Raw genomic sequence first — 23,915 nt, forward strand, 5'->3', positions numbered from 1 at the left:
CTCAAAAAACTTGTAAAAACGTATAAAAAATGACACATATTTAAAGACCAGGCTACACTGAACTTACTTAATGACTGCAATAGAGAAATCAAAATCAAACACATACCTCAATAGAACAGCCCATTAAAGACCATCTTTCATAAGCCTTCACAATAATTTTAAACAAGTTTGGGGGAGAGGAATCCAATTCGTACATTTCAGTAACGCCACCAGTCATATCTTCCATAGCTTCACAAGTTGAACCTCCTTTAAGTGCTTCATAAGAACCATGTAATCTATAAAACATTTAATTATTTATTAAATTACTCAAAAGAGGAGGCAGTAACAATACTTTGCGTAGGCTTTCTCCAACAAGGCACTCCAAAATTCGTTAGGCTCGGTCGAGTGCAAAAATATCAATTCTCCATTGTAGGTTGGCAAACGGTCATCAATAACTACATCTACCCACCGTCCATATTGCCAAAATCTAAAAAAAAAAGAAAAACAATTCAATACCGTACCGAACAAATTTTGTTTTAAAACTACCGAAAATGAAAGATTCCTGCATAATTTTCCTCAAAGCTTTGATCATCCGGAACAATTTGGAAGAAGAGACGTCTGTACAGAGTTAAGTTTGCAACAGCTGCTAATAACCAACAGTCTCCAAGTTCTCCTTGTTGGACGTCGAATCTTGAAAAACCTTCTACAAATAATTGAGGATTGTCGACGATTTCCTAAAATTTTGAATAAATAATGGGTATATTTTATGCAAATTTAAAGAGTACTTACGGCTGGTCTTTTCCATACATATCGCCTATCGGGTCGTTGAGAATAGAAAAGAGAAGAGTTAGTTGGTGGAAATTCGGGATCTTCAAACAGGGTGCCATTGGCCAGACACTCGTCCCGCAATTCGTAATAATCTTGTGTTCCCGATTTGGATGAAAAACCAGAACCTTTTTCCCCATACTATGCAACAAAAATAACATGATTAAAATATTATTCTTGCATTGTTCCAACCTCGTCAGTAGATAATACTTTCAAATGTAACGCTTATTATTAAAAATAAATAATGAAGATCCAAATCTGTCATACTTTAATACAACATAATGTTGCTGTAATTGTGAAAACACATTATTGACATCAGATCAAAAATAATCAAATAAAATAACGGTTTTAAAAATACGGGAAATAAACACAATTTCAGTGTATTAGCTGAACTTTTCGCTAATTTTCGGCGATGAATATTTTAAATGTTAACTACCGGTTTTATTTGAATTTTTTTCCGAGTTTTTACCCCTGATCGGATATACGTATGTTTAGTGTAACATTAAAATCACCGTTCCATTTTTAGAATTTCCCAAAAATTAGTTATTGCATTTTTGATTCAATCAATAAAATAAACCAGTTTTAGTGGCGGCGTAAATGGGTACCGCCCCGGGTACCAAGCACCAAGGGGTGACAACGACAACTCACTCGCACAGCCAGAGAATACTTGCAGAAGAATCACTCTGCAAGAACATACAAAAAAAAATCGGGATCGCAGACAGGCAGACAGACAGACAGACGGAAACGGGAGACCCTTGTACTCTAAGGGTCATGAAAGGTCGAGAAAATGTAAAAGTAGAGAGTCGGCCGACGGACTTCATTACAATACTTTCTAATATTTTACATTTTTTTTTTCTTAATATACATAGCCATCTTTTCATAACAAGAAACTTAAAACACGGTTAAAATGGTTTATGCATGGAAATATGGGTTTTGCAATTATGGGGCGGAGCCTAATTGCAAAATCAATATTTCGTTATACAAATTTTCCATTTTAAACATGTTATAAGTTTCATGTTGTGAAAAGAAGTCTACACACATGTTTAAACAAAAGGCAAAATGTAAAACCAGCCAACCGGCCTATCTCAATTGTGGTGTTTTTTTTCATTCGCCCTGAACCAAGGGGACTCAGCTTAACTGCAAAATACTCATTCTTTACAAGAAATTAAAAACATGTTTTTGAGCATCGTGTTGTTCAAAGAATACTATGTATATGAAGAAAGAAGGGTAAAATATAAACCCCGCCCACCCTCCCCATCTCAATTGTGAGGATTTTTTTTTTTAGAAATTTAAAACGCGTTTAAAATGGTAAATTTTTGTAAGGAAATATGGATTTTGTAATTAGGCTCCGCCCCTAGGTCTGCCAACGAAGGAAAACTTCATTACTTTTAAATCAGGGCAGTTATGGGTGGGGCTTAATCTTTGGCTTTAATTTTTTCTTAATATCCTTTGAATAACACGACACTCAAAAAATGTCTTAAATGGTAGTTTCTTGTAGAGAGACAAATAATAAGAATTTTGCATTTAAATTCCGCTCCTTTGGCTCTCGACGATTATAAAAAAATCATCGCAAATGATATAGGGCGGGTGGGCGCGGCTTATATTTTCTTCTACAACCCCTTTAAATGCGGTAAAAGTATTGTTGAACATCAAAGTTACTATCAACGGCAACTTGGTAACAGAGTTTATAAATGACAATTTTCATCTCTAAAAGCAACGTCAACGGGAACAGCAACTGCAGCGGTAAGTTTATAAATCCTATTACTAACGTCATCAAAAAAATATGTTCATGGAATAGTTCTAAATCTGGCAAATATCTACAACGAATTTTGGAGCCACTTGGAAGCCGCCAGCATTTCTTCTCAAGAAGCGGTTCAGTGGACTACATTGGAACTTTTCAGATTCATCGTCAAGTGGAGCTATTCTGAGTGTGTTCCGATTCCAGCGCTTTATCTAAGATTTTCTTAACCAGTTGTTTTGGTGGCTTCATGTGAAAGAAGCTTTTCAAAATTGGAATTGATAAAATCGTGCTTAAGGTCCACAATGAGCTAAGCGTGACGAAACAATCTTTCCATTTTATCAACTCAAAGAGAGGAAAGTAAATTTTGATAACGTCATAGAATATTTTGTTTTATTATATAGGGGGTGCTCAATAGAAAACCACCCTGGGTGCCAAACCACGCTACGCCGCCACTGCCCAGTTTATTAATTTTTTTGAAATAAAGTATTTCTAAAAGGTAAAAATATAAAACCAATGCACAAACATTGCATCTCAGGAAATATTTTTTAAGGAAAATTTTATACCCGCCATTAAAAATAACATTTATAAAGAAATAGATAAAGTACCCGTTTTCATACATACAATTAAGAAAAAGTCCCCTGAATTTTCTTATAATTACAGATTTTCAGCAAAGAATTTTTAAATTGTATGATTTAATTATTATTAACGTCTGAAAAATGACGGTATATTTCGAATTTTTTTTGTGTAAATGCTGCTACCGGTTGCGGAATTCCGCTATGTCTGGCAACACAGCCGGGCATGCTAAATCCGCATGATTCGATTACAAATGTTGATGTTACCGATACAAATGTTTTTTTTATAATCCATATGCGTAGTCATAAATTAAAAAATATATACATTAGAACACAGCTAAAACAAATATACAGTATATTGGAACTGAAATTTACTTGTAAAAATTTTCAGATGTTATCAGTTGTTTGGCAAGGATGTGTAGACAAATTTTACTTTCCATTCAAATGCACGTTAAGATTACCTTGTCTCTAAAGAACATCTACAACTTCAACGTTCGTAATTTCAGCGATTATCCTTAATTTGTTCCAAAACTTGACATACAATGCAGACTTGATAAAACTTGTTAAAATGTTACCTTTTGGTTCTACGTGCACGTAATAGAAACAAGTGTGGTGACAGTTTTATTGCAGTGGTTCCTTTCAGATTAATACACATATGGACAAAAATGTGGAATATTCTTTAACCAAAAATATGGTACATTATACGACGATTTAAGTTACTTAAAAACTTTGTACTCGAAAGAACACTTTTTTGGTCCGGAACCATTAATATTTTATGTTTTTCGAATCAACTCGTCCAGATCTAGATTCCCGAATTTTTTAGAAGTTTTCTCAAAAATCTCAAATTTTTTCTTTGTTCTCAGAGCATAAAAAAATTCAATTTGATTCTCACAAAAATTTAAAAATTAGTTAACTATCGTCTTTGCCATTTCTATTGAAACACCACTTGTTAATTGTAAACTTGGCAACGTTCATATTCAGACAATTTTCTAATTAAAAGCCGTTGTCAATTAACCGAAAGCTGTTACCAATTGCTAAATTTTAAGCAAAATCAACAGGTGGTGATTCAATAGAAATGGCAAAGACAATACCTAAAATGTTTAAAATAGTGCTCTTTCTAATACAGACCTTTTAAGTAACTTAAGTAACATAAATCAACACTTCTTCATCCGTGAATCTCGTTGTCTATGTAGTTGAATAGTTGGGTCGCTAAAAATTTTGCGACTTTTAATAATTTTTCTCTGCTATTTACAGCACAAAAAATATTTATTTATTATTTAAAGTTGGTTGATGCGTATTTGAAACGGATGTATATTATTATTATTGTTAATCTACTTTCGTTGGAAGTGTAAATTCAAAAGTAAACATTGCATTCAAGTAATGTCCATAAATGAAGAGTTGACACTGTCTGTACAACTTTAGGTGGTACTACTGTCCTCAATTTGACATGAATCGATGTCAACATAACCTATTACTAGTCATGTTTTTATTAAAACACATACCACTAGAATGATGAAAAGTGGACGTGGAAATGTGTTCCTTCGTAATTACTTTTTGACACTGGCAAGTGATTGAATAGTGTGATATGTCAGTTGTGCAGTAGTACCTATTCAATTGGTTTCATAGCCAACTTTAATTCGTTTACAAGTGATGTATTTACCTTTTCCGAGTTGTACTATCGTCACTTAAAAACATGGCAGATAAATATTCTGAGTAAAACAATGTATATTTTTGGAAATTTCATTGTATTTACCCTATACAATTTTATTGGCAATAACGAGACGGACAGTAGTATAATAGCAAGAGATATTTAAAACTTAAGTTGTCGCGTGCCGGTAATCCCCAGATGTTAGAAAGCAGAATAATCAAGGTCCGGACAGGGACCATCATTATTCATGAACGGTAATGACCATTATTGTATGAGTAGAACTACCTGCTAAATGTTCTCAGACAAATTCGAGTGAACTGGTGTGAGCAATAAATATTTCTTAGCATTGTACTACTGTCCGTCTCGTTATCGTCAATAAAATTTTATAGGGTAGAATGAAATTTCCAAAACTATATCTTAGTTCATCAATAATAATCCATCAAAAATGTTGAAAGAATTAGTCTTTAAAATGCTCTTTCTACCAAGAGACATGACTTCTCTTGATTGTTTTTGTTAAAATATTAATTTTTAAGTTTTTAAAAATTTAAAACCTCTAGTGCTCTGCTCTAAACACATCGCAGTAATTATTTTAATGTGCAGTTATAAACAATATTTTAATGGCACGGTATAGAAGCAAGTAGTAATGATTATAATATTATTTCTTGGAATATCGGTGAAATCAAAGTTGTGTACGAATTTTAATCTAACGTACTGTGTCATACCTTTTTTAAATAACAAACGTACAAATTAAACAGTCAGTGAGGACATTTAGATTCAAAACTTCAAAATATAATTACTTATACGTATCTAATATAATAATTATACACATAACGTTTTTTTCTTAATATCTCATGATTTGAAATGACAGAAGTTTGAAATTTAGAATGGTTACTTAAAAAAAAAAAGAAAATAAAACATATTCTATTATATCATATTATTTACATATATCGTCTATTAAATTCCGGTATTTTGTCTATCTGTCTAATAACCAGAGTTATGCAAATCAGGATTTATCTAATCAAGATCACCACGAAAGTTGTGATGTTGAACACTCATTTCTAATTTTTAAAGCATTTTAACATCTAGGAGAACTCGTATAACTGAGGAAAACCTAGAAAAAGTAGTAATTGTTATTAAGAATTCCCGAAGTTGTACGACTACAATAGCGCTGGCGATCGGACGGCAATGTGCATCACTTCCGCAATGCCGTAGTCTGCTAATAACTCAGATATTTCAAAACCAGAGCTCTTTTTTCTACAAATAACATACTTATTTCAAATGGAAAAATTCATATCAAGTACTAAAATATACCATTCTAGTTAAAACAAGAAGTAGATGCCATTTTCCAGAAAAAGCAAAGGCGATGTAACATTAAAACTATACTGACCTTATACCGTTTTCTGTATTAACTTTTTGTTATAAGTTTCAGACTTCCATTTTTTGAGGTAACTGAGATATTAACGTCGAAGCTGACCTAGACGACGGCATATTTTATAGCATTAAATCAAACAAGTTACTTATCCAGTACTACAGCTTTTAAAATTTAAGAAAATGCTATATTTATTTAATACACTTAAACGGTTACTTTATTCTATTTGAAAAGAAAAGATTGAAGTCATTTCCGAAAAAACCTAAAGCAATACAATGCCACTCGTACATTCATTTTAAAGATTTTTGTGTTAACTGATCTTTCTAAATTTCCAAACTTCCATATTTTCAAATAACTGAGATATTACAGTGGAACAGGGAAACTGGAATACCCAGTATATTAACTGTAAAATAGCGCAAATTTTTCCTGATGCAAGTCATTCAGATCGTTCGTCATCATGTCGAAATTTATAATCTATGTATCTTTTCTTAGTTTAATTTGAGTATTTTGTTAAAGTTGTATATGCGCCTTTTTACCACCTATCTTGCAGCAGAACATTTATTTTTGAAAGATATGGTGGCGTATCAGAGAAATAAAGTGCATGCAACTACCTTGTACAGATTTTTTCCTACATAATTAAGAAAACCGTCGCTTTCTGTTTTTTTCGTCGAAGTTATGCAGTGAAACTTCTGATTATTCCGATGCTTAACTTCATTACCACTTTGTTGTAGTTCAACGTATACAGGCTTTTTTACAGAAACTTCTTCACGTTGTAAACGCCATGGCTGCGAGCTAAGTTTTTCCGCGTGCTCACGATCAAATGCCTTTGCCAATGGTTGTTTAATTATCACCAATCCCTTATCGACGCTTCCCTTATTAAAAACGGATCTTGGAAAAACATTTTTGTCGTAAGCTGCTGTATATTCCGATGGAGCAACACTATGTTTAACAATTTTAAAATGAGACGCAGATGCTTGTGTCGCTTTTTTTTGTTTAACACATTGTTCAGTGACTTCTAGTTTGATTTCACTACGATAAACAGTCTTGTTGGAAGTCATTGCGCGTTGTGCACTGAAAGAACGTTTCAACTAAACTGAAACATTTTCCCCCTGCATATCAACACAGGACGGAAAACATATATAGATTACAACCTTATCGTGGCTCACAAAAAAACTAGAGTAATTACGCAGTTTTGCAAGGATTAATGATGGATTTTAATCAAAATATCTACAATTTCCCTGTTTTCATATGTTCCTGGAATTAAAAGCAACGATGCAACAGGTAATATTAGTTAAATAATATAAGTCTATAAAATTGAACTGGAGTATGATCTGCGATCGCGGTTCGATCAATAGGAAGTTGCATAAGGCAAACCTCTGTTTAATATGATGATGAAAAGTGCAATTTTCCTATTTATAATCTTGAAATTTGAAACATTACGAAAATTACGATATGAAGAACGTTTATATAAAAAAAATTGTAAATTGAGTATTTGATCCTAATTACAGAAAAGAGGGGCATAAAAAGGCTTACTAGGACCACTGTGAAGGTAATATTTGGAATTAACAAAACAAGACTTTTTTCATCAACGAAATTTATATTATTTACGTTAAATAACCAAATTTAAGGCTCAACATACGTTAAAAAGAAGCTTGTAGATATTTAATAGTACATAATTGTTTTTATCGTCAATTTATTCGATTATTTTACTCATGATACTTTTCACCCATGAAGGTGCAAAATTAAAACAGAAAACAAAAAACTTTAACTGTACACAACATTTATAAAACAAAATTCTTGTCTGTTGGAACGAAATAGTAGTGTCCATTATATTTTTCAGTCTATTCTCTCAAAATTAGTTGAAATGACAACTCTGATCCCCTTTACTACAGTGAGATTATAAAATGATCTATTCTTTCCAATTTGGATTTCCTACGGGTTTATCAGTACAAAGCGCCCAAATAAAATATTTTACGTGTATCTGTCAATTCTTAACAAAATGTGCGCGTTTTCTATGATTTTGCTCGTGTTTTGATACAATTAATCAAAACATGTTAGGTCAACAACGATATCAAAAGCCACAATAATAGATACAATAAACTACTTCTATTATTATTAAGTTTTACTTATGTTTTGCTTTTTCATACAAGTTAATTAAAATATATGCTACTAGTATGGTGGTAATACATTCACTATACCAATTGCAAAAACGATGGTGAGTTGTTTCGTCGGTACTATGACAATAGATGTAATTTTTGGTGTTGGTTTTTCCATGATTATGCAAGCTTAACCACGACTAGTAATAGTTAACACTATCTCTTCCACTCGTTTCTTTGTTTATATCCGAGTTCAATTACGGATTGACTGTTTGTTTGAAACTGTGTAATTTTCGGTAACACTACTAACCACTGCGTTTCTAGGGTCTTCCATTTCCAATGAGCGAACAAGCAACGTCCTATTCTTTTTTCTTCACTTCAATCACTTTTATTCAGCAAACTTCGGCGAGATTCTTTTTCAATTCGTCAACTAACATCTCAAACCCGTTCGTATTATATTTCTTTTGAGAAATTTTACCCTCTCAATATTTGTTAATCGCTCCTCCTACTTCCTTATTCGAGGATTTCCTTTCATGAAGTTTACACTAATGACTTATTCGTATGTCATGCGGTCTCCGCTAAGAGACTCCTGATCACATGATGTACTGTTCTCTTCTTCCTCTTTGAGTTATTAGAACCAACTTCTTCACTTGATATACTTAAATTTGATTAAGAAATGCATTCTTTTTCACTGTTACTTTTGTTTTTACTCTTCTCATCTTCGAAACTTTCTTCATTGACTGTCATCAAGTCATCATTGCGTTCATTTGTTTTATTTGAGCTTCAAGTATCGTCCCATTACGTTTGATTTCACTCGTGCATTAATATTTTTTAGAATGGCTTATAGAGGGTGAAAAAATTAATAAATGAAGCAAGAACGGCTGACCTTATTTTGCCGAAAAAATTTGGGAATATGAATTATCCGATCCAAATTGATGCCCTTGTGTCTTTGCTAGAAAGTTGTCATTGCAAAATTTTATCATGAAAAACTAACTTCTTTACCACATATGTCTATCTCTATATTAACGTATGCGGGTTATCATAAAAAAGTAAATTTTTCTAGACAACGTTGGTGAATATGTTGTCGACAATTAGTATTAAATTGTGTCGTGGAGTGAATAAGTCCACGTAGTGTTTCTTGTCTCTGTGCTTTACATGATTATCGATTGGTTGTGTGGAAATAATTTGGAATTATCTATAAGTGAACCATTTACCAGCGAGTTGTACCTTATCTGTGTTTTCACTCCAACAGATAATGTTTTCTTTTTTCATTTTGAAAAAATCATCAGAAGGCATTGTTGGCTGCTTATATTACTGTCAACCTAAAGTACGTTTTTTTTTTTTAAATCCACCAACGTCGCAATTTCTCTCAATAACATAAGCGGCAAACATGGCTACGAATTTTTAGTGGAAAACGAAAAGAAAGTGAGGTTAAGTTACTTGTTGTGTGATGTGACATCTGTAAACAAGGTAACTTTTCTTTTTACTTCGCGAGCGTAAGCTAAGGAAGTATAGTAATCGAGTCCATCAGACGAATGGCCACTTTTATGTTTTCTCGACGTTTCATGACCCCTCCAGTACGAAAAAAGTAGTCTCCCGTTTCCGTCTGTCTGTCTGGTGTCTATCGATATTTATCAGACATGTAATCTCCGAAATTGCTGCACCGATTGCTGTCAAATTTTATATGTATATTAGAAATATCATGTAGATGGTTAATTAAACGCTAATCAAAATTTGGATAACCATCCCTGCGGCGGCACAATAACACGTCGGTAAGCGGAGAAAAGATAATTCGCCTCGTGGTCTAGTGGTCTGGATGCTTGCCCGGAATGCGAGAGGCGTGGGTTCAATTCCCACCGAGGTAACAACATTTTTCTCAGCTTACCTACAATCCCCACCAACAATTTGATGATCTCATTTCAGTGAATAGTATTTTAAAATTATTTGAATGTTATACAAAAATATACTACTATACTTGTAGTGTACGAATCCGCTTTCAGTTTCTTCGCTAGACGTTTAAATTTTCACAAAAACATATGCAAGTTATAGTAACTTTAAATTACCAACACGGAATATAAGCCTTCGCGACGCAGGGGCGCTCTCGAGGAACGGCGACCTCGTGGTTTCGATGCCGAATTTGACCTTTTGCTTTTTTTTTCTTGCATTGGTAATGCGCTGTGACTAGTATTATGCATGTTGATGACATCATTACAAATTTTTTATTGGTCAAATTGTGAGAGTACGTACGTCTTTCTGTAAGAATGATAAAATAAGAATATAATAATCAGAACAATTTGTTCGATTGTGGTTTAATTAATAATAATTTTAGTCCCCTGTTTCGAGGTGACAATTCATTCAAATCAAACAAATTTCTACATGACATTATTTCTATGTATAATAATCGAGTTTGCATTTATCTTGGCTTCGCAGATATAGATGCAGTTGTCACCAACTATTACCAGAGATATCAATACATAATCTGAATGTCGGCATACATTTCGAATTGATTAAAGATATCCTCACTCTCTGCCAATACAGGGTGTATCTCAGCTAAAACTCCGAGGCCTAAGATCTTGAGAAAGGATAGAGATATTAAAATTTTGTAAATGCCATTGTTTTTCGCTTGAAAGAGGAAGCTTAATTTAGTACGATGCAGAGATGACGCATATAGGTATGGCACTGGCTTCGCGACGCAAACCTAATTTTTTACGTATTGAATGGCGACAAATTACTGTTTCAATCCTTATCTGAATTGGAAGGCAATAATAACGAAGTATTTATTTTGGCGATTTCAGCCTGCCTAATGTTACTTGGCATTTAGTGATATCTCATCAGTCATCACTACATCGCAGCCTCACAATTATTGGTTGATTTGTTACTCTCCAGTCACCTACATCAATTAGTAGATTAATCTACTAGATATCGACCAGGCCAGCAACCATCAACATTAGACCTAATTATTACTACAGTACATCTGACAACAATTCATTATCGAATCTAGAGTATCTTGATCCAATTGGTAACTCTCATCATTTAGTTCTTAGATTTGTAGCTGTTCCAAAAGGAGAACGGGTTCACTGTTGAGAACTGTTACAGACTAAACAATTAAAGATGTTTTGTATTGCTTATGAGAGACGCACTGTCAGTAAGACGCTGAACGTTTTTAGAACTTTGCTCACAAACAATTTTTTGGTCTTGTTACTACGCCGCACTTGAAAAATGAAAATGGCCGTATCACTGAGGATTCTGCTAATGTGACTCATACTTTTACACAAACTTTCTCCAGTGTATTTACGAATATGCCGAATAAAATGCTTCCTAGCTTAACTAGTTTTAGTCACAATTTCCATCTTAACAGTCCCAGAAGAAGTTGTTTGCGCAAAGTTGAAAAAATTAAAATGTATCCAGTCGCCTGGTCCAGACGAAATTAATGCCTCGTTTTTGTTAAACTGTGCCGACTCTCTTTCTGAACTCCAAGTCTTCTGATAATGTAGTCCTTTGCTTAGGGGATACTACCGACTGACTGGACGGCAGCCTATCTTTAAGAAAGATGACAAATTTAGTCCAAACAATTATCGTCCGATTAGTTTCAACTTCACGGTTTGTCGAAATCATGGAATCAATCAATAATAATAATTAATTAATGAGTCAATATATTTTTTTTCTGAGCACCAGCTTGTACCAATAGAGCAGCATGGTTTTCTCCCGGGCAAATCCATTGTATCTAATCGTTTTTGCTGCCTTTCTGACCATATAAGAGAACTTGACATAGGGAAATCGGATGATTTACGAAGGGCCGGTTGCATAAACGCAAATCAAATTTAATCTCTGATTAAGAACAATTGTAACTATGATAATAACAATCGTTACTATGGAGTTAATCAGAGATTAAATTTGATTTGCGTTTATGCAACCGGCCCCTAGATTTCTTTACGGCATTTGATCGTTAAGTAACTATCATAAGCAGCCGATTTAAAAACTATAAGATCTCCATGTGCCCTTTGCCCTCATGCTATTAAATAATTATTATGCAACCTAAGCAATAACTGGATGGATTTGTCTCAAGATCTTCTGGAAGTGTGCAAATAGAACTCCGAATGACTACTTTTCTTTACTTCCCTAAATGTACAGTTCTATGTAGCAACGCCCTTCCAAAATTTAAATGTGTCATGCATTCTCAAATATATGTATATAATAAGGGGGAGATTCTGGAAACTCCGATAATTTGCAAATCGCTATCGAGACTGCAAATACAATGCAACAACAATACATGTTGCTATGGTTTTGAATTTGCAGATCCTTGCAAGACCTTATCGAGTTTCGAGAATCTTACAAATAACTATATTATTCATAGAAGATTTGTCCGGAACTAATGGTAAATGGAAATGGATTTATTTAAAATCAGTTTTTACAATTCAACAATCACATTGCACTGCAGCATCTACAATCAATCTAATGCTGAAATGAAAAACCGGTTAATAAACTGACGTTTTCGTGCATTTTTTTTTTTTATATTTAATTATTTCTAAAGCTGTTTTAAAATTTAACTTAATTAAAAGGTTTCCAAACATGTGTTGACAAATAATATGCATCATGAAATCTATGCCGACGCATTCTCTGTCATTGAAATCTATTGACTGCTATCGGTTGCCCAGCAGACGGCATTTTAAGCTGCACTGCAACAAATACCTCTAATCTTATTAACACAAAAGTAGACATTTTTAAAACTTAATAATGAGAAAATATAAATATACAAAATTTTAAATTTTACAATGATTAGAACTCACGCTGAATTGTCTGTTTAAAGTTTTGGACGAAAACCTCATAAAACCACAATACCGACACTATTGTTCATACAATGTTAAACACAACTACCGCACTACTGACCAAAAACACTACTAAAACGTGTACAACAACAATCTCTTAAGCGAAAAGATTTCGGGCGCCATAAAATATTGATTTTGTCTTCGTTGGCCGTTTATTAAAATGTCATGGGCGAAAAATCGCCCGTCCATGAATCCTTGCCAAATTATCGCATTACCCACTTTCGCAGGAAGGACATTTAAACTGATTAAGTTAAGAATTAAATTTATTACTGTTAAATAACCCATAACCAAAAATAAATAATTAACATGTGTGTAGAGACGGTTTACTGTGAGTTTGCGTGCATTTATTTATGTTTTTTTTTAATCAAATGTACCCATTCATAATAATGGTAAGCATAATGATAATAATTATCATGAAGCTTCAAATCTTTCATATCGAAGATGATGATTTTGATGATGGATCGTAACAGGTGTCCGTCACGTTGAAATCGCAACCGGTGGAATTTATATAACATAACCAATTTATCCTCAGTACATTTTTTAAAACTTACTCTTGGCCGATTTATGTTAGGTATTTGAAGTTAAACAACTTAATTCAACGAATATAATATCTTAATAATATATGTATTGTATACATAACGAAGAAAAGTTTTCCCTTATGTAGGAAAGGTACTATTCTCGTCAATAAAAAACTTTGTTGTAAAGATTAATAATTTACTGTTCCCTTAATGACATTGTGCGTGACTAATTGCTGATGCTTTATAAAATTTTACCTTTGGCGGTTTACATATAACTAAAAATTGTACTTACATTGTACATTTTTCGTGGGTGAAACGCACTTTCCAACCCAGACTGCGCTTTATAGTGATAAAATGAATGATTGAAAAATGGATCTGAAGTGTCACGTTTTGTTCTCTGTGGTGCTTGAGGACGAATTACCAAGGCGTTAGTTTTTCTCTATAACAAAAGAACTGAAACGTGTGCTGTTCTCAGGAAATAACTCACTCCGAAAGTTGGCCAGCAACTAGGTTTTTTGTCAGAAGAACGTATCTTTTTTAAAAATTTGTTAAACCTTTTTCTACGCGTGGCTGGACTACTTGCTTCAACGATATTTGCCACATTTTCTATAAAATCTTCATCCACTTCAACAAACTTTGATTTTCCGTTTTCAAACTAGGATTACATTATAAGAAAAAAAAGTCTGTCTGCAAAACAATCATACTTCTGGTGCATAAATACTTGAGCATGTAGATTCATTTGGAGATTCATTTCTAAAATGTACTTCTTTGTCTGTTACCTGTCTCATGGATGGGTTTTCCTGTAACTTCCCTGAACGATTAGACATTTTTCATCCACATTCAATATCAGCATTTTCCTTCGTGGCACGAAATTATAGAGTTCCTTTTAATGTATGATCATAACTAGTTTTTGTACAAGAGTAAATATTACAAACACAATTTGTTAATATTAGGTTCCTTATCTGTTTTTAGATCACCTTTAATAAATTATTGTTACTTTTTCGTTGTGGCTTGTTACCATATGTTTCTAGTTCCGCATGTTTTCTAGTTTTTCCATATAAAATAAAAACCTACTTATCTTTGATTTTTATTAGTCTTCATATAGATTTTATCACAGTTTTCACAATTTTTCTTTTTAGATGTAAACAAAGTAATTTTCGGTATGATCATGTGTCTATTCCTAGAAATTCCATGTTCCTTGTTCTATGGAAGTATCTTCATTTTTAGCCGTGACAATTCTGAAGTCTCAAAGCGACAGCAAAAATGAAAGCTATTGGAGTGTGACATTAGTCTACTAGAGTATTTCTGTAACGCATTATTACCACGAACTAGATATGTAGTTCTAACTAATGTGACTCGATATTGAAATGTGTGGCAATTAGTAACTTTTATGAAATAGAAATATATCTGTGTCCTTGTCATGCTCCGTCTTTTTGACAGCAGGTATTTTTTGCTTCCAGTTTGGCGATCCTGTTACTCTCATTTGCCTTGCTGGTAACACGTCCTCCACGACTGTTTGCCGGTGACACTTTCTCGTTGTATAGGGCTGGAGTTATTTTTCGACTGGAATAGTGTTCTTTTTGGTCCGTTGACTCGATAATTCTAGTACAGTCTGTCGTAAGCTCAAATCGTAAACACATTAAACTTTCTTTGACAGTTCCTACATTTGATAGCGAAAATTACTAGTCTCGCGCTATCTTTGTCTAGCACATAGGTTAGGTTCCTCTCTGTCGACCGCCGACCATAGGCAATTTGCCGTACTTTCTAAAAGTAATAATAGATCTAGTGACTTTAGTCATAACGGGTGATCAAAAAGTTTTCAGATTAGAGTTGGCCATGGAAATATTTGTAATGTCTTTGATTAAACTTTAAAATAGGTTATGGCCAACTCTAATCTGAAAACTTTTTCACCCTTTATTTAGGAATGAAACCCGGAGAATTCAAATTCCCAATTCTCAGCGGTGCTTTTCCGATGAAATCTAGGCGATATGAGCTATTTCTTGTGAATTTGAATTAAAAAGAAATTCTATTATAGAATCCAATTCTATCAATCTTATTGCTTTTTAATGCGTGTAATTTATTTCTAACTTCATATTTTATTCTTGGTGGATATGATATCCAAAGTCTTTTAGTAATGTAGGAAGTACTTCATTTCAACATATAAGAAATGTAGAGAAAACATATAGAGATTCATCAGAACCATCAATACTTTGTTGACTAGTATACAATCGAAAAATGAAAATAATAATATCAACAAAAAAATATTTACATTTTTCTGCTGATATCGCAGCAAAAATGATCTAAAGCTATTGATAGACAGAACTTCAGTTTCCCCGGAAATACAATTAAGCAAATCCAATTTCTTAGAGATATTATAAAATTTTCTGCGATTTTTTTTATAATAATCCTTATAAGTGAAAACAAAGAAAGATGTGAATTGTTGAACTATAGGTAAAAAAACATATGTGTGTAAAAATACCCATTCGCCATTATTAGCCATATTAAAATAGTTCATAAAAATACGTATAGGCTCTAAAATTTTTGGAAAAAAATTGGTCGAAAGTTGTTTCGGCAAAACTTCCCTCGCTCCTGAAGTACAATGAACCATATCCAGCATTTTCGAGTTGAGTTTTTTCTTTAATAATACACAATTTTGTTATGACGTCATCAACATTTTGCAAGGATCAAGGATATATCAATTTGGATTGGTGCAGTGTAATACTAAAAAAAAAAGTATTGTAAATGGAGTGGGCCGTTTCTGATTTAATCAATAAAATAAACTGACTCATTCATTTTTTTTTTTTTTAGCCACCTATATAACAAAATCTAAAAAATATGAATGCAACGATAAATCATAAGTAAAAGCTCATCATATTTTGCACATTTTAGGTAGAATTTATTCCGCAACATTTTGAGATGACGTCTTCAATTTTTTGGGGGGAATAAACAGATATAATTTGATTAACAATTTACCATGCTTATAACAACTTTAAAACATCTGCAAGATTTCGAAGTATTCAGTTTTGCAATTCTTGATTTATTCAATAAAATAAATTGACTAATTCATATTAATTTTTTTAAGTGACCCTGTATAAGCAAAGCTAAAGAATAAGGTTCTTAATTTGATCAATAAAAAACTGGTCGAAGGCAAAAAGTATAATCCGACAAAGCCAACTCTTTAAAAAAATTATGAAATTTGATTTTGCGATTTTCGTTTTGTGATAACCGCTGTAAAGCAAAAACCAAAGGCATAAGTAACACCCCTTGTCCTTCAGCACTAGGTAATAACAATCTGAGGCTCGAGTGTTTATGTTTATACATCGAAAGAATGGCATGTAAAAATTCGTTTCATTTGAAAGAGTTTGTCTTCTCAAAAGAGTACTAAAATTATTTATTAATTAAGCAACAATCAAACAAATTGCTCTGAATATTACAATGGTTATTTTATCGTTATTATATAAACACGTGAGTATTCTCACATTTTCGAGAAAATGGGGTGACTCGTTCTTAATTTGACCAATGAAAAATTTGTGATGATGTTATCAACAGACATAATAGTCACAGCGCATTACCAATGCAAGAAAAAAAAAGTTAAAGGTCAAATTCGGCATCGAAACCATCGCCGTTCCTCGAGAACGCCACTGAAAGCGGATTCGTATACTACAAATATGTGAGTATATTTTGTGTAACATTCAAATCATTTTAGAATACCATTCATTGAGATGACGTCATTAAATTAAATTGTTGGTGGTACATGATATTTTTAATACATATACAGGGTGTTAGGGAATGCTTGCAACAAAATTTGAAGGTAGGCTCCTGAAGAAGAGAACAACAAAAAATGCTAATAACACTTTTTTCAAAGGTTAATAGTTTTTTCTAAAAAGCGTATCGAAAAATCAGTCCCCACATTTTGAGAACTGCCGACGTTGTCTTTTTTTTCTAAGGTAGTTGTGAAAATTCTGGAACTAAAATGATTATTTCCTTAGAAACGATTAAATCTAATTTGTCAAAAATTGACAAAAATGTCACATTTACGTCAATACAATAAACACCTTGAGTTTTAAAATGTTTTATTCGGACGTTTAACGAAATAGACGCCGTTCCGACACGCTAATAAGGGTACCAACGCGGTTGTTAACGGAAATTTCAGAAAACACCACAAACGGCCTCTGAAAACTTGCAGTGATACCAGAAAGAAGGGGTTTTGCGTTTTTCCCCTGAAAAAAATCCCGAAGGAAAACACTAGAAAGATTAGGAAAATCTATCTATTCAGCAGTGTGGTAAATGAAATGTTGAAATAGTTCGTCAATTCAGCGCAATAGCGCTCCCAGTTGATCTAATACTACGGCAAAAAGGGACAACTCATGGCACCCAACCTCGTGATAAAACTTTTCATCCTCCTCACTACCCTTCGACTTGATTAGTACAGACCCCTGTTGTTCGATCTTGAAAAAAGCGACTATGGTTAACTGTTTGATGAACAAATGAGGACGCCCCACCCAAGATTCGGAGGAGTCTGTAGGACCTAAGTTCGTCGGTCCATATTTCCGAGTCCGGTCTGATCACTCGCCTAATGTGGTCCATTAATGTAGCAGCGGAACGGTTGGGAATGTAGGACAACTAACTCCGCTTGTTGATCGTTCGTATACTACTCGTTATGAAAATTGCAACAAAATAATTTGCCGCTTGTAGGTAAAAATCCGAACTTACACAATGTACATGAGGCTCCTGCGTACGAACAAGATCAGCAAACAATCCCGGCGCAAGCCGTGTACGCGAAAGTGAACCGTAGCAAGGAACACTTACTACTGAAATGACAGAAAAACTCATTTTATACGCATTTGCCCTTTGTACGATAACTGTCGGGTTTCCTGCCAATTCCCTCATCTTAAACTGCGTTTAGTATCCTCTTTGCAATGGAAGTAATTTCATTATTGATAATAAAAAGGTACCCTTAGAGTACCGAAATCATAGAACGCTTAAGGTATTTTCTTTGTTACTTCTTAATGGTTAACCATATACTAATTGTTCTTGTTTTTAAGAATTTTTTTAATATTAGGAAATAAAAAAAGATCCTAGAAATAGTCTAAGCAGTTGAAATATTCTCAAAAATCAGGTAAAAATTGGTGTTAAACACAGCTTAGCACTCCAACGTCCAACATTATCTTTTTATTTTTCGATTGTCCAGCAGTTATCTTTTCTTAATAAATTTATATTCTACTTTTGCTTTGCGGAAAAACAAATACAAGAAATGTATTGTATAAGTTAAAAACTTTGTTCAAAATCTTCCAACGATTTTAAAATTTAAGCCAATTTGTTAAATATAATTTTCAACACAAAGAAAAATAACCTTTAATTATAATAAACAAACAAAACGAATAAGCGAAAATAAAAAACAAAAAACGCAAAAACAAAACAAGCAAATTAAAGCAGATGTTGGAAGTGAGCACCATTTGCACGAATACAAGCTTCTGCTCTCCTGAGTAATGAGTTACTGACTCTATTTAATTCTTCAGGATCGTTTCGAATCCGTTCTGCGGCCATCATAACTCTTGCTTCTAAATCTTCTAAATTATTAACTGGAGTTCGATAAACAATTGATTTCATATAACCCCATAAGTAGTAATCACAACTGTTAAGATCGGGAGAACGGGGTGGCCAAGCGATGGGTCCACCTCTTCCAATCCATCTCTCACCATAAACATTCGTCAGGAATTGTCGCACTTGTAAACTAAAATGCACAGGGGCACCATCGTGCATAATGTACATCCTTCGTCGAATGTCTAAAGGTACATCTTCCAATAACAATGGCAAATGTGTTTCCAAAAAATGAAAGTAATTGTCTCCGTTCAGTCTTTCCGGTAGAACATATGGTCCTATCATTTGATTTCCTATTATTCCGGCCCAAATGTTTAATGAAAAACGTTGTTGAAAGTGCGTCTCGTAAATCGCGTGAGGATTGGCATCTGCCCAGCGGTGAGTATTATGAAAATTTAGTATTCCATCCCTAGTAAAACAGCATTCATCTGTCATCAGTATGGAAGAAAGAAATCCGGGAGTTTCATTATTGCTGTTCACTACCCATCGGCAAAAGTTTTGTCTAGGAATGAAATCGTTCGGACTTAAACTCTGGACCCGCTGGAGGTGGTACGGGTACAAAAGAGATTCTCGTAGCGTTCTCCACACAGTCCAGTGACTAACACCTACTTCTCGAGCAATTTCACGCGTACTAGCTGACGGGTCTTCTTCAACACGATTGATAATGTGCTCTTCAATGTTGACCATATCTGGATCTCGACCTCGTCCAATCTCCTGATTTTTAGGTAAAACTGATCCTGTCTCCCGCAACCTTCTATCCACGGCTGAAAAGGTTTCGCGATACGGTTGTCGACGCCCAGGAAAACGTTCAGCATACCGTCTTGCTGCAGCTCTAGCATTGCCTCCACACTCCCCATAAACAAAATGCATGTCTACATATTTCTTCTATGCTGTATTCTGGCATTTTTTCTCAATGAGTATTACTGACAATGACAGTTATAAATCTAACAATAATATTTGAAACAATTTGAACAATGTTAGTGTATCTCGGTAACTAAGCAACGATGCTTTTTTTTAACGATTCCCTTGATAGATAGAAAGCAGATTGCCATTCCTAATTCGTTGCTAAGTAACAATAGAAATTTTAATAATGGAACGTATTATTGAAAAATTGGCCTCCATGCAGTTCCAAAACGGTGTGATACCTATTTTTAAGGCGATTTAAAAGAAAAACTATACATTTTTGAAAAAAGTTGTACATAGATTTTAGATTCCCTTTTTTGTAATGCCTTTGCTCTGAAAGTTTGTTGCAAGCATTTCCTAACACCCTGTACAGTTTTCGACAAAAAATTTCAAACATCACTTTTCTGTCATGTCAAAAATTTTAATGTAGTCTATGCTTTATTGTCATTATTTCGGACAGCTGGAATGTCAAACTTTCAAAATTCCAGCGTAAGCTACATTCATGTAAATGTCAAATGTAAAAGTTAAAAATGACCGTCAAATATTTAGGTTAGAAGCATCTAAAGGTTGCTTTACACTATCTGACGCCTGAATGACATTGACGTCTGAAATTTTTTGGAGGCAACTGTAGATACAAAATTTTACAACAATCGGTCCAGTAGTTTCGGAGATTAGGTCTCTAACAAAAACGGATGCAGGCAGGCAGACAGATACGACAGACAGACAGACACACAGACAGACAGAAACGGGAGACTACTTTTTTCGTACTGTAAGGCTCATGAAACGTCATAAAAGTGGCATTTTGTGCGATGAACTCGATTACTATAGTTCCTTAGCTTAAGCTTGGGAAGTAAAAATTTTATAATTTATATAACAAACTCTAAATAACTTTTGACAAATTTTTATGTATGTAATCGTAGCTATAAAGAACTCTAAACTTTTATGTTTTAAATTTATGACCTTAAATTTTATTTTTATTAATGTCGGTAAAACGCACTGTCCAAGGAAGTGTTATGTAGAAGAAAAAAAACTCAATTCATTTTAATTTTTGGATAACCTCAAAAGTTCACTTTCTATGTAAACTTCAATTTGATATTAAAAAAAATAAATAAAAATAAATAATAAATTGACTAATTTTCAAAAATTGCATTTACATTTACATTCTTTTCCCATTCTTGAAACACCTGTGAATCTACATCTATGTTAAAACTTAAAACTTAGAAACAACGTATGAACTCCATGATATATTTGATGTAAAATTTACTTTATATTGTTAAAGTATTTATGTAAACACATATTAACGGGCTTGTCTTCTAGAAGTCGACGGTGGGTAACAGGATTTATTTACATTTTGAGTTCCGTAAAAGTCTTGCTTCATAAAATATTCTCTTCCGTAGTCACTTGTTTGAGAAACCGATTTCACAGTTCCGCAAGTACTACATACTTGACAAAAAGATATTTTAGGCTTTCTACAAAAGTCAGAGTTCCTAGTATTCCCGTAAGTTGAATACTGATTAGAAACATTAAACTCTGCACTGTCCACATAACGAGACTTTTTATCCGGTCTAAATGCACATGTATTTTCTGAAACACAAACACCTCTCGAAACATCTTTATTATTGTAGCAAGGATATCCATTAGTTCCATTACCATTATTATTTCTGTACCTATTTGCAAAATAATTATTCATTCCATCTGCAGATCTCATCATAGGTACATTTTGTGACGTAGCATACGGTAATGTACCATAACTGTTCGGATAAGCAGATCCACTACTTAAAGGTTGCGACATGTGGGAAGCATTATTGTTGTACCTCGCAGTACATGACGAAAACATATTAGTTCGAATACTTGCTGCATATCCTGGTGCGCATGGCGGTGACATTCTGCCTCTGTTTTCCATTCCATAGCCTGGAGCACACGGTGGGAGTCTTCCACCAGGACCTCCAAACCCTCCTCCTTGGCCACCGTAACCACCTCCTGCACCACCAAACATGCCGCCCATACCTCCACCGAAACCACCGCTAGGACCGCCAAAGCCGCCACCAGGTCCACCAAATCCGCCACCAAAGCCGCCACCAAAGCCACCACCAGGTCCAGCAAAACCGCCGCCAAAGCCGCCGCCAGGTCCAGCAAAACCGCCACCAAAGCCACCACCAGGTCCAGCAAAACCGCCGCCAAAGCCGCCACCGGGGCCGCCACCGGGGCCGCCACCGGGACCGCCAAAGGAGCCGCCGGGACCGCCGAAGGCACCACCGGGACCGCCAAGGGCACCGCCGGGACCGCCACGGGCACCGCCGGGACCGCCAAGAGCACCGCCGGGGCCACCAAAGGCGCCGCCTGGACCACCATAGGCGCCGCCGGGACCGCCAAAGGCGCCGCCGGGACCTCCGCCGGTTCCACCACTTCTTCCTCCACCTCTCTTGGATGATTTGCCATGTTTCTTGCCACCTCTGAAACCTCTACCTGAACTTCTACCGGAACTACCTCTGGCGGAGCCAGAGCCAGAGCCAGCCCTGCCACCTCTTGATCCTTTTCCTTCTCTATCGGACGCAGAACCTGAACTTGTTACAGCAAATGATGATATTTTATAAGAGGTTTTAGGTCTTGAAGGACATGGTTCACAGACGTAAGTACAAGGATTAAAACAAATTCTTGAACAACTACGGTCACATGGCGAATAACTCTCACAGGAGGTTCGACAACTTGAAGGCTTGTAATATGAGCAACATGATACACTCATTCTTCATTTTATCACTTGAATTTTAAAATTTCGCCAAATTAAATGTCAACGGCGAGACATTTTTATTGTAATGAACAAAGTGTCATTTCTGTTATTGAATTTTATAGCAACAGAAGTTTATGAAGAAACGCAAACGGAATGGAAACAATAATATTATGGTCATCAACGAAAACATTGTAAGGATTTGTTTAATACTATCGCTGAAAAACAAAATACATCCAAATTCTCAGGTACTGTTTGTTATAGAATCATTGCCGCCATAGAATACAAGTTAATTTTGTACATTTTATTTTCTACAATACGACACGATAAATTATCATAAATAAAAACCTTAAATCAAATTTAATGCAAAATATACATAATCTGAAAAAAACTCAACACAAACTTAGCTTGGGCTGCTTACAGTAGACGACCGATAGCTCTGCATTTTATACAGTATGTATGAAAGCAGTTGATTATCGCTAGAACGGTTTATGAGAACTCATTGAAATTTAATACACAAGTAAAAGAATTTGAACTCTACCCTCTGAAATATTATTGAAATTTCCATCAACATTTGTCTAGTCAAAGCCTGCTAATTGACGTAAATCCCGAACCATGGCCGACTAGTCGGCCATGCCCGAACTAACAATAAAAAACTGATCGTAACGATGACCGGAACTTAAACTGTACCTATTAATTGCGTTTTAGATATTTTTAGTAATTTGACATATACACATACTATACCTCTCAAATACTTGTTTCATTCAATAAAATAGGTATTAAACTTCCTTGCTCTGGCATTAACACAACCGAAAACAATTTATAGGTGATGTAGACCATATCAGTCAGCACTATCATTCGCCTCTTATTTAATATGTCGTGTCTACAATTTTATCGCCTTAAATATTTTACTGACAAATTTATGGGAGATCAGCGTGCCTCTACTAATTGGTGAAATCAGCACTTGTTTAATTCGCACTCATATTGAAAATTATATTTTACGAGTAAAGAAGGTTACTATTATGTAAATGTTATTCTTAAAAATTAGATAAAGATTTTTTTATATTCACAGATCCTTTAAAAAGTGGTCTAGAACTCACCGCCCTCGCCCT

The 23,915-nt window shown here is 34.4% G+C and overlaps 1 protein-coding gene and 1 non-coding gene across 10 annotated transcripts in view; one reads left to right on the forward strand and one right to left on the reverse strand.

Moving 5' to 3' along the window:
• The window catches only part of LOC135135391 (calpain-B-like), a 42,127-nt gene that overhangs the window by 6,636 nt on the left and 11,576 nt on the right, over nucleotides 1-23,915 (reverse strand). For 6 of the 9 annotated variants that reach the window (XR_010281526.1, XM_064064422.1, XM_064064424.1 and 3 more), the window contains exons 1-5: nucleotides 6,746-7,217; nucleotides 769-945; nucleotides 526-713; nucleotides 332-466; nucleotides 107-275 (exon numbers count right to left, since the gene is read on the reverse strand). Coding sequence is in view for 8 of the 9 variants with exons in the window: in XM_064064422.1 (XP_063920492.1) it covers nucleotides 107-275; nucleotides 332-466; nucleotides 526-713; nucleotides 769-945; nucleotides 6,746-7,192 (1,116 nt within the window). In the remaining variant the exon portion in view is untranslated. Of the gene's footprint in view, nucleotides 1-106; nucleotides 276-331; nucleotides 467-525; nucleotides 714-768; nucleotides 946-6,745; nucleotides 7,218-13,866; nucleotides 14,014-14,061; nucleotides 14,230-14,278; nucleotides 14,542-23,915 lie in introns of those variants that run through there. The other 3 variants (XM_064064423.1, XM_064064425.1, XM_064064420.1) reach the window with 2 other exon arrangements.
• On the forward strand, nucleotides 10,024-10,095 carry Trnas-gga (transfer RNA serine (anticodon GGA)). The gene has a single exon. It is a non-coding gene; the product is annotated as a tRNA-Ser (tRNA).

Source organism: Zophobas morio, unplaced genomic scaffold (assembly GCF_036711695.1).
Source record: "Zophobas morio isolate AGI-343-1 ecotype UQ-CSIRO unplaced genomic scaffold, CSIRO_AGI_Zmor_V1 ptg000024l, whole genome shotgun sequence".
Taxonomy (NCBI): Eukaryota; Metazoa; Arthropoda; class Insecta; order Coleoptera; family Tenebrionidae; genus Zophobas; species Zophobas morio.